General features: G+C 42.5%; 1 protein-coding gene across 1 annotated transcript in view; it reads left to right on the forward strand.

The window, feature by feature from the left end:
- The window catches only part of LOC137656870 (thrombospondin type-1 domain-containing protein 7B-like), a 57,153-nt gene that overhangs the window by 15,155 nt on the left and 29,498 nt on the right, over nucleotides 1-12,500 (forward strand). The window contains 1 exon segment of the mRNA XM_068391238.1: nucleotides 10,851-11,046. Within this exon segment, the coding sequence (XP_068247339.1) occupies nucleotides 10,851-11,046 (196 nt within the window).

Genomic DNA, 12,500 nt, shown 5'->3' on the forward strand with positions numbered 1-12,500 from the left:
TGAGTAGGAGTGGAGAGAGACGCACAAGTAATAAAATAGAAATTTTATTTCACAATTGCAAGATATAGTAATAATAAATGCAATAGAGGATGTAAAGTTAATTTACAAATAAATTTTAATGTACATAGTAATGAGAAGACTTCGCTCTTGAATCTGAAAGAAAATTTTAAATTATTAGAAAGCACAAGTTCCATAAGAACGTCAGTCTTTAATAAGGAAAAAAACACATCATGCTCTAGGCATGTGGCACTCATGTGACGACTATGACATTTCACCTTTTAAAGAAGAGTCTATGAAAAACACTAAGTGTCCATGAAATCACTACGTATCACACGAGGGTCAACATAGGCACCCGGAGAGGTAAAGTCCCAAGTAACTCACTGTTCTATGCAGAGTTAATTGCAGATTTCATAACACTACCTGCGGCTACCACGAAATGTTTGACTTCATGCACTTGCTTCGCGTAGTGCTTGAAGAAAACACGCGGAGATTTCCATCCTGTGAAGCTCTTGAGGCTTTCGAAATCCATGCTCTGGAAAAAATTCAGAGACGACGCGACTTTTCTAGGATCGTGACCTGCGGGTGTACTGTTAGGATCCGCTCTGCTAATAAAGTAGGTGATTTTCGCTCTTAGTTGTTTCAGTGACAGGTCGCTACCCGATGTTTCTCCTTTGAAGAGTTGGCCTCCACCAAAGTCAGAAGTTCTACGAAGATAGACCTTGAGGCTCTCTACCGGACATAGAGAGGCATCTTCTTTCAGGGGGCAGATTCTCCAAGGGCCCCATCTCTTGGTGGGTAGTTAATTTTTCGCGAGAAACGTCGGATCAGGGAAGAGGGTAAGGTCTCCTGAGTATGTAAACAGGATGTGACCCTCGTCTCTTGATAATGCCACTATTTCGCTAACTCGGGCTCCTGAGGCAAGAGCAAAAAGAAATATAACTTTTTGAGTCAGATCCTTCAGAGGGCACGAATCGTTGTCCAAGTTGGAGGCCAAATGGAGCACCTTTTCCAGGGACCAGGAGATAGGTTTTGGCAGAGGTGCTGGGCGTAGAAAAGCGCATGCCTTCGGCAGTTTATTGAAGATGTCGCTGGACAGATCAATCTTGAAGGCGTACAGTAGTGGTCTAGTCAAGGCCGATTTGCAGGTAGAAATCGTGTTGGCTGCTAAGCCCTGTTCATGAAGGTGAATGAAGAAGGACATGCAAAAATCGATGGTGATATCCGTAGGATTTTTTGCCTTGACGAATGAGACCCACTTTCTCCAGGAGGATTCGTATTGACGTCGTGTGGATTCGTTCTTGTATTCCTCGAGGAAGTCTTGACTTTTCTTCGAGATCCCAAACCTTTTCTTCGCAGCTAGGGAGAGAAAATCGTGAGATGAAGGGCCCTGACTTTCGATGATGAAGCGAAGACAGTCGACTTCTGTACTTGCTGGGAGAGAACTGGGCCCGGGACAGGGATCAGCGTGGGCTGCAGTTCCATGACCAGGGGGTACCAATTGCTCCGGGGCCACTTGGGGGCCACTAGGGCCGCTGTCCCTTTGAAGGTTCTCAGCTTGGAGAGGACTTTCAGCAGAAAGTTGGTGGGAGGGAACAGGTAGATCCTGGACCATCTGTTCCAATCCAGTGACATGGCGTCCACTGCTTTTGCCTTGGGGTCCTCGTACGGGGCCACATAACGAGGAAGTTGATTGTTGTCGCTCGTTGCGAAGAGATCGATCTGAAGTTCCGGGACTTGGTGAGAGATGAAGGAGAAGGATCTTGCGTCTAGAGACCATTCCGACTCTATCGGGCTTGTCCAAGATAGAGCGTCCGCCGTCACGTTGCGGAATCCTTGTAGGTGAACTGCAGACAGGTGCCATTTCTTCTTCTCTGCCAGGAGGAAGATTGGGAGAAGCACCTGATTTACCTGGGGCGATCTCGAGCCCTGACGATTGAGACATTAGACTACCACCGGGTTGTCCAGGGTCAGACGAATGTGGATCGAGGGAGGCGGAGAGAGTTTCTTCAGCGTGAGAAGGACCGCCTTGGCCTCCAAGATGTTGATGTGAAACGTCTTGAATAGGGGAGACTATGTCCCTTGAGCCTGTTGTTGGCGGGCTTTAAGAGTAACCGAAGTCTGTCTGGGAGCCGTCTATTGAGGTCTCTTCGAGCGAAGGATGCAGAACGTCTCCAGACTCCTGCGGCATCCTTTAGCTGTGCACGCAGCACTGGGTTTGTCACTGAGGCGAATTGTAGAGAGCCTGGAACTTGTTCCTGCTGACGTCTTGAGATACGCTTAGATTTCAGCAGATTTTTGACAGACCAAGCTATTTCTTTCCTTTTCTTCTGGGGAATGGAAAGGCGGTGTGACTGAAGATTCCACTGGATTCCTAACTATTGGAACTTCTGAGCTGGAGAGAGGCGAGATTTCTTTGAATCCCAGGTGTTCTAGAAACTGGGTGACTTTGTTGCAGAATCTTAGACAATCTTCGGGCGATGTCGCCCATACCAGCCAGTCGTCAAGGTATGCCATCACCTGGACGCCGCGGAGGCGGAGCTGTTGAACGATGCCGTCTGCCAGCTTTGTGAAGATCCGTGGGGCCACCTTGAGCCCGAAGGGCATGGCCCTGAAAGCGTAGCTTTTCCTTTGGAGTCGAAATCTTAGGTAGGAGGAAGAGTGGTGGTTCATTGGAACGTGCCAGTAAGCATCCGCCAGGTCTATCAAGACCATGTAGGAACCTTGAGGCAGAAGGGTCGTTATCTGTTGAAGAGTCAGCATCTTCAACTTGTTGTTCGCTATGAACATGTTTAGGGGGGATAAGTCTAGAATGACTCTGAGTTTGTCGGACTCCTTCTTGGGGATGCAAAACAGTCTCCCTTGGAACCTGGTTGACTTTACACTCCTTATCACCTTTTTGTTCAAGAGTTCTAGGACATATTCTTCCAGGAGGGGGGTTGACTGTTGGAAGAATTGCTGGAAGGTTGGGGGTGGTTGAGTCCAGCTCCAGCCTAGACCCTTCATTGCTTCTGGCTTCCCGAGGGCTTACTACCTCGGCCGCTAGCTCCCTTTCCTCCACTGAATCTGGAGGGACGGCGAGATGCATCTCTGCCTGCACCTCTGTTTGAGCGTCTACCTTTGGGACGAAAGGTTGTTGATTGCTTCTCAAATGCAGGGGTGAAGACCGGCGACTGTGACAAGACCGGTCGGGTGACCAATTGAAAGGTCTGTTGTGGCTGAGCTGCCACTTCGGGAGTAGCGGATCCCGGAAACTGCCTTCTCTGTTGACGTTGCTGGGGTTTCGTCTTTGTGGGTTTCCTCTTAGGTTGAGGGCTGTCGTCCTGAGAGGATTTCCTTTTCTTCGACCTGTCTCATTTATGGAGAAGGTTCCTGTTCTCCGTGGCGGCCTTGTCGGTGATCTCTTTCACTAGGGAGGAGGGAAAGAGGTGTTTACCCCAGATGTTGGAGGAAATCAGCCTCCGGGGTTCGTGTCTCACTGTAGCACTTGAGAACACAAATTCACGACAGGTTCTGCAAGCCTTCGTGAAGCTGTACAGATCCTTTACTACAGTCGCCAGGTGTGTCTTGGCGAGGACCATGTAGTAGTCAGGGACCCTAGTGTCACCGGCCATGACTTTGAGCTGTACGTGGAGGGACATAGATACGGCCTTTCCTTCATATCATGTTCCCGACGAAGGAGATAATCGTTAAGTTTCGGGAGGTCCTCGTTAAACTGACGACCAGCGACGTCAGGCTCTAGTTTCCCCACTACAAAGGTTGACTGGATGTCTTTCCAGTGTCCAACATCAGGGGGAGTGGTCAGGGAGAAGGGTCTGCACTCCTCCAGTGCAGGGCAAGGTTTCCCTCTTCCACTGCCCTATGCACCGCAGTGAAGGCTTTTTCCAGAAAGGGGATGGTCGCATCGTCTGATGCGACGTAAGTCGGGTGCTTTTTGCTAAGCGCCGTGTTGGCTAACATAGCCTGGGCCTTCGGGAGATCGAACACGATAACCTCCTTTGGTTCGGTCTCTTCTTTAGAGGCATGTTCAGACCTAAGTCAGACGTAACAGTCCGGGTAAGCCTCAAAGTTTGGGAAGAATTCCACTTCTTCCAGTGCGATCGAGCCAACCTTTTTGCTAATAAAGATCTTGCCCGTGGTGATCGGCATGTGCTCGGCATACCTCCATGGGTTAGTATCCGAGCATGCAGGGAGGTTCTTAACCGAAATCCTTTTTGGTTGCTTCGAACTTCCCATGTTTCACCTGAAGAACTCATGCGTCTCGCGGAGTTTCTTATCCATGAGAGCTTCAAGCATCTTGAAGATCTCCTGAGTGTTGGATGGGGTGGGATCCGGGGTAGCGGATGTAGAAGGGAGTGATACATCCGTCAGTGAGGAGTTGGTGTAGGGGTGGATGTTGGAGCGACCTCCTGCTCCGACTCAAGGTATTCCACCTGATCTTCCTCATAGTCTAGCTCATCGCCCATGGGATTCATCTCCGTGTTCTCCGACACTTCCGACATACATTCCACGTTGTCGGAGTCTAAACGGCACTCATGCATGGAATGAGCCATGACCACATTCGGTTCCACCACTATCTGGACGGTGGGAATCTGATCTTTAGGGACTACTGAGTCTGGTGATGCCTTCGGGAAAAGCAAGGCCCTCAAATCTACAGTGGCGAAATACGGTCCGGTGGTGTTCTTCTGGAAGCCACGCACCCACTTGCGTAGCTTCTCTCGAGCAGTTTCCCTTACCTCCGCGGAAGGAGGATCGTCGAACGCTTCGACCAGACGATTCTTGCAGACTGTACAGTGCTGCGTGTCCCAGAATTTCAGTTCGCCTTTCTTATTGGCGCAGGGGGCGTGGGTCCGACACGCCGTGTGCCCGTAGAAGTGCGGGTGCTCCACTCCACAGAAGTTGTGGTCACATTTGATGTACTCCTCCTGTAAAAGACAGAGAACATGAGTATACGGAAGTCATAAGAGTGACGTAAATTACTGTAAAGTTAAATTTTAAGTAGTTAAATTTTAACTTAACATTAATTAGTTTATAAAATTGTAATGTTAGAGAGTGGAGCGGGAAAAAAAGTAGATAGACACATACTTGTGCATCCCGCCCAGCTGGTTACCGTAGCCTTATCAGTAGGCAATTTCAATAGTGACCGAGGACACAAAGCGGAAATCTTCATGGACCACCAAAGAAGGCAGAAGATAATTTTAGCAGAGATTGCCTGCGATGTATATCAAGGACTGAGACCACTCAGACCTTTATAGTAAAAAGGAGGGTGTAGTAGAAGACCCCATATGAGATCGGGTTCCGGCAACCAGCTCTGATAAGACACACACAGTATGGTGGAAAATTGTGATATGCAAAAAGACAGCACGGCCGTTAATAGAACGGTAAGACAAAACCTATCCGTCCGAGTAGCCAAGCTATCAGGTTGCAGTGTAGGGCTATCAGCATGTAGTTGATAGCTGGAAGAAGGGGACACATCGGAGGCCGCTCCAGCAGGGTTTATGGCATTAGGGAAGACACACAGAGAATTCAGGTATAATGCTAGCTTGGCGGCCGCCGACACAGCGGTGGCACGCCGGCAGGAGGTGGAAGCTCCGGCTGCCGAAGGCTGCCGGCTTGGTCACTAGTTCATAAGATAAGGTAGGGAGGTATGGTATACCCAGACCGCTGGCAATCAATGCCGGCACGCCGGAGGCCGGCTCGAAGGACGGAGAACCGAAGCTAGGTAGTGTAAGGGTGGACCATCGGCTATACACCGACGGAAGGCGGCAGCCCTCCGGCACGCGGAGGGCTGTCGACTAGGGGAGGGAGGGTATCTCAGGAATGTGTCACCCAGAGAGGGGTGGTATCGCCGGCAGTAGAGGCGGCAAGGGACCGGCACCAGGATAGGAAGAGAGACAGAAGGAGGGATTGGAGGGCTAAGAACACGAACCCCTCTAGCATCCCACTTGAGTGAGTGTACCCATGATAGGAGTTGGTCCTATCACCCAATGGCAGGGGGCCGGCAGTCGGCCGGGTGCCAGAGTAACGTAAGGGAGGGTTAGGGTACACTCAAGAGAGGGGGAACCCCTGCGGACAAAACTTTTCCAGTGGCTAACCCCATAGGACGCTAGGAAGGGTATATGTACCAAAGCGGCCGGCCAACAGGAGTTCAAGATAGCCCTATCACTCCACCCTAAGGAGGAGTTGTAGGACTAGGGGCAGATGTGTATAGGCTAGCCTATGTATAGGCTAGACCATACCAAGGGATAGGTGGGGAGGGAGAAGAAGAGGGGTCTTCCATAGGGGAGGCTCTGTACAAAAACGGCCACCAAGGAAGGGAGGACGCTCCCTAGCCTGGGGTAGTTAACCTGAATGAGAACGGTGCATGGGTACAGTTTCAAACTAAATAGTACAGAACTACCACCCCCCCCCCCCGAGGCCTACCCTAGATAAGGTATGTTAAACCATAAGCTAGGTAGGCTGAAAGACACATCGCAAGTTGCATGGAAGGTTAAGTAACCTAACCACAGCAACTGAGGAAGGACAAGCCGTTCCTCTTTCTCGGACGCAACCCTAAGGGGGGATCATTCCCTTGGGGAGGACAGAGAAGCAATAATACTCTGATACGGACTTGATCCCCCTACATGTCAGGGGGAGCATGGAAACACAGAGGGAATGCCCGAAGGCAGGGGGTGAAGGGAGCATATAGGGGTCCTACATTTAGGTTAGGTTAGAAGGCACACTATCAAACCGATCCTATATATGGTCCCTAAAGGCGAAAAACACTTGTATCACAGTAAACAGTATAATAAATAATGCCACTATCTTCATAACTTAACCTAGAATCACTGGAATATATCATGCATGAACACTGGTGCTAGGCAATCTGGCCTTGGGGATAAGCTAGCATGGGGTCAAGCTATGACCGAATAAAAGAGCGTCAAAACACGATATATGAAGTTCCTAGCTATGAAGACTAAACAACTAACAGTATCAATTAGTTAAAAGGCTGGAATAAGCTGTTCAGGCTAGCTAAATAAGGCATGCAAGGGAACAGTGACGCCATAAAATGGTGTATCCGGTAGCAGCACAGCTCCGTCAGAAAACATGAAATATCTCGAAAAGTATAAGTTACTTCACGGTCAGAGCTTATTTAAACAATACTGGGACCTGGTACTCAACTTTCCAGAAGAAGGCGAGGCTGAAGGTAGCGACATTACAAAGATGCAAACCGATAAAAAAGCACAAGTGGAAATCTGTTTTAGCAAGTCAAGCTACTAAAAGAAGGATGAGAATGGACGTGACGTCATTTAACAATGGCACCCGTTTGTTTACGTTTCGAGTACCAAAAGTAGCCACGGACGAGTGTAGCTGTAGAACAGCTCCCCAGTTATTCTCCGCCCCTCCATATCGAGGTGTTAACTCTATATGGGGTGCATATAGCTATCTGGCGTGTTAATACATGCGTCCAATGTTGATATACGATGTCTTAACCCTGGATAGGTACGGTGGGTCGTTTGCGACCCCGAGCGTAAAAAAAAAACAGGTTTTTCTCACGTGACTCACCCCTGTGACTGAATTTGTGGGTGAACGACCTGCAGGAGGTGTCTCCCCTACACGCTCTAGTAGTGTCCAGATGTGCATTGCTGTAGCTGTACTCCTTCCCCGATTTCTGAGACGCGTCGGGGTCGTTCGCGTCCGAGTTTACCCTTCTGAGGTAGTTTGCATAATTATCAAAGTTATTACGTATTATGAAATTGTCGTAGAATGGTGCAACTTGTATAGGTTATCAGTTGTGGAAAGTCTTGGTGGATTGTTTGGCTACCATGTGCATGTTTTTTTTTTTTAGTTAAAATGTCGTTCATCACCACGAGGACCATTTTACCGCGAGTGCCCCTTTTTCATTTTTTTTCATTTTTTTGCCAAGTCATTTTTCCGTAAGATATTGCCAAATAGTGTCGTAAAACTTTTGCTTGTTTAGTGTTGGAAAGTGTGTCTAGATGATCTGGCTACCCATGCATGACTTTGTTTTTGTCAGATACGACGTAGTTATTGGTATATTGGGTATTTAACTGCGGTTACCAATTTCTGTTTTTTTTTCAATATTTGTAAAAATTACTACGTAGTAAGGAATTGCCGTATATTATTCATTTTTTTTTTCATGTTTATGTGTTAGAAAGTGTGCCTTGATGGTTGGGCTAACACGTGCATGTCTTTTTTTTTTCTGAGATGTCGTATATTAGAATGTCGGGCATTTTACCGCGAGTGTCCCTTTTTAATTTTTTTTCATTTTTTTGCCAAGTCATTTTTCCGTAAGATATTGCGAAATAGTGTCGTAAAACTTTTGCTTTTTTAATGTTGGAAAGTGTGTCTAGATGATCTGGCTACCCATGCGTGATTTTGTTTTTGTCAGATACGACGTAGTTATTGGTATATTGGGTATTTAACTGCGGTTGCCAATTTCTGTTTTTTTTTCAATATTTGTAAAAATTTACTACGTAGTAAGGAATTGCCGTATATTATTGATTTTTTTTTCATGTTTATGTGTTAGAAAGTGTGCCTTGATGGTTGGGCTAACACGTGCATGTCTTTTTTTTTTTATCTGAGATGCCGTATATTAAAATGTTGGGCATTTTTCCGCGAGTGCCCCTTTTTATTTGTTTTGCATTTTTTTGCTTAGTCATGTTACCGTAAGGAATTGGCAAGTAGTGTCGCAAAACTTATATTTTTATAGTGTTGGAAAGTGTTTCTAGATGATCTGGCTACCCATGCCTATTTTTTTTTTAGCCAGATATGGCGTATATATAAGTATGTGTTCGATTTTCCTGTGATTGCCATTTTTTCGTTTTTTCCCATTTCTTTCAAAATTACTACGTACTAAGGAACTATCAGAGAGTAATATTTCATTTATATGTTTATTTGTCGGAAAATATGCCTTGATGGTTTGCCTAGCACGTGGCTGAAATTTTTTTTTCTGAAATGCCGTATATTAGAATGGCCATTTTTCCACGAGTGCCCCTTTTTATTTGTTTTGCATTTTTTTGCTTAGTCATGTTACCGTAAGGAATTGGCAAGTAGTGTCGCAAAACTTATATTTTTATAGTGTTGGAAAGTGTTTCTAGATGATCTGGCTACCCATGCCTATCTTTTTTTTAGCTAGATATGGCGTATATATAGGTATGTGTTCGATTTTCCTGTGATTGCCATTTTTTCGTTTTTTCCCAATTCTTTCAAAATTACTACGTACTAAGGAACTATCACAGAGTAATGATTCCTCTAGATGTTTATTTGTCGGAAAATTTTGTTTACTTTTTTTTTTTGATTGAATATCATCAAATTTTTTTAGCTAAAATATTGTTTTACATTTTTTTTTTCGATTTTATTTCCCTTCAAAAAAAATTTTTTGGGTCAGAATTTTAATTTTATAGTCGTAAAATAATCGACAATTATCCAGCAACTCACCATACAATTTTTATGCATATCCAATAATAATTAGATTAGTAAATAACACCTTGAAATTGACATACCCTTCCTACATTTCAAGTGGCAGATTAGGGAGTCTGAGTCAGTGTGGTTGGCGGCCATTTTGTGGACATATCCGAAGCGTAAGCTGCCCTATCTATATATATTCTTGTTCCCTATAGAATTTGTGATATTTTGGTATATTTTTACCTGCATAAATATCATATTATATATTAAATATATGTATTTTTTTACGAAATTTCCAAGTACTCAAAAAATTACCTTTAGATATGGCCCCTGATATAAATGTAATTTACAAAATAATGAAGATTTTTTTACATATTTCTATTTTAGGATAACATATGTTTATTCCCTAAAAAAATTAGCCACTTCCTATTTCATTTGGGTACCCAAAAAAATTAATGAAATTTGGACAATTCTTTTTGGCCAAAAAAAGTTACCCTTTTTTTCTCATTTCAGATCTTCACCTCCATGGGTCTGACTTCATCCAAAATACATCAAGATGTGTCCTAAACATTCAAGAATCAATTCCTAAAAGGATTTGTGTATATATGTATAAACTTTTTTTTTATGAATTTTTATGTCAGGTCTTTTTTTTTCTACTTAATTTTTTAAAATATTTATAATAAATAGTTTTTCTGCAGATGAGTAGTATTTATCTTTACAGTTGTTTTAAGCATTCATTGAAGTTTTTTTTGGCAAAAGAAAAAAGGAGGTTACTGCAAAAACTGATTTTTCAAGAATTTTTTTTGGCGTCGGGGTCGTTCGCGTCCGAGTATACCCTTAAAGGGGTGTCCGAGGACCGTACCTATCCAGGGTTAAAGGGAAACCTTTAGGATACTAGCTCCAGAAGTAAGAATTCTGTGATAACCTGTGGTTAAATTCTCTGGGAAAATCCTAGTACTTAATATACCCAAGGAAGCTACCAAAAAAGGAACCTACCATCAGGACGTCATGTCTTGAGCCCAATATATATATATATATATATATATATATATATATATATATATATATATATATATATATATATATATATATATATATATATATATATATATATATATATATATATATAAATATGTGTATGCATATATGATTACGTTTTATTAGGATTTCTCACTTTTATATAAGTAACAGCAATAGGTAAAAAAATTTTTAATTTTCAATTGATCTATATCACTATTATTGATTATAATACCAATTGCGTCTCATATATTAAATGTAATTCTTATGAGGATATCATTATCATCATTAATGATGCAGTAATGATAATAACCTTAAGAATATTCTTTATCATAATCATTACTGTTGTCAATACCACTCTATTCTTAGAGAGTAATATAAAGCCAAAAATATTGAAAACTAATTACAATTTCACTTACTCAATTAAGAGAGAAGTGCCCTTGGATAAGTGTGAGCAGGAACTGGGTCCTGCAGCCGTCCGTCAGGAGTGCCACGTCCCTTGTGCCTTTGACTGCGTGGTTGGCACCTGGTCCCTATGGTCTCCCTGCAGCAGGTCTTGCGCGAGTCAGTACCAGGTCGGGTTCACTCATCGTAATACTTCCATTATTGCTCCGCCAGGACCTGGTAAGTAGATATTATCTAGCATTATCATCCTTCTCCTCGTCATCATCATCTCTCTCTCTCTCTCTCTCTCTCTCTCTCTCTCTCTCTCTCTCTCTCTCTCTCTCTCTCTCTCTCTCTCTCTCTCTCTCTCTCTATAGAAAGAAAAAGATTAAGTATCTTCAAAAATATAATGCTTGTGGAAAATATTAAATATGTATTGTAATGTCTATCAGTAATATCCGTTCTCTCTCTCTCTCTCTCTCTCTCTCTCTCTCTCTCTCTCTCTCTCTCTCTCTCTCTTACAGACACGATCACATACATGACAATGAAACTGCTTGCAAATAGTAACATTACATTCATTGTTATGAATGTGTGCGTATATACAGAATCATGAATTGATCTTACAAAAGGATTTCCTAAATAATTCACTTGGCTTTTCTAACTCAAATGTAGACATTAAACATTGGTATTTGGTTGGATTAAAACAATACATATAACCTAATTTCCCATAAAAAAAATCAAATTTGAATCTCCCCAATAATGAAGATGTCCTTGGTTTGCATACCACGTATACTATGCATGTATGCGTGTACGTATGTACGTGTGTATGTATATATGTATGTATGTATATATGTATGTATGTATATATGTATGTATGTATGTATTTACTCCCTACGTATGTTATTTGAAACCTTTAATGGAATCTCCAAAAAGAACCCCCTATAGAATTGCATAGGCTAGCCTTGAATGGCTGTTGACCAAAAGAGCATTAAATAAATTGATTTGCGTATGCACGGATACTATGTAAACATTACAATTGTTTTATATATTCATTCCTGATTAGATAAACAACTGGAAAAGCTTATCATATTAATATTAACTGGATTTGATACAGGAATTTATTTGATTTCATTTATAGTATTTTGAAATCCGTATCAAGTTCAGCGTTTAGATGAAAAATATCCAAAATTTTTGAACAAATCATCATTCAAAAAGCTATAGTCAAAATTAAGACATATATCTTAGATATGCCTCATTACCATTATTATCATTATCCCTATTGCCCTTATTACCATTATTCAAATTCTGAAAACGCCATTAAGTATCAAGATTTCATTGAAGAAGAACCTGCAAGTACATGCAAATAAGGAATTCTAAGATAAAACAAGGAAAATAGAGTTAACTAACTTCTAAAGCAAAATTGGAAAATCAAATAAATGAATTACAAGATCAATTATTTATCTTTGATATGTGATATGCATACTCTTTCACACATACAATATACACATAATATGCATATACAGAAAATATATTTATGATTACTGGGAGCGATATAAGCTTCTAAGTTTCTTTTCAGTTTTCCATTCCCTTGAAATTTTAAAGCTTATGAACTTATATTTTCCGTCTAACTCTTTTAAATTGAATAATTCTATACCAATGTACCATATGTTCAGGAAAGGCCAAACCTATTTTTT

The sequence above is a fragment of the Palaemon carinicauda genome, chromosome 17, assembly GCF_036898095.1.
Source record: "Palaemon carinicauda isolate YSFRI2023 chromosome 17, ASM3689809v2, whole genome shotgun sequence".
Classification (NCBI taxonomy): Eukaryota; Metazoa; Arthropoda; class Malacostraca; order Decapoda; family Palaemonidae; genus Palaemon; species Palaemon carinicauda.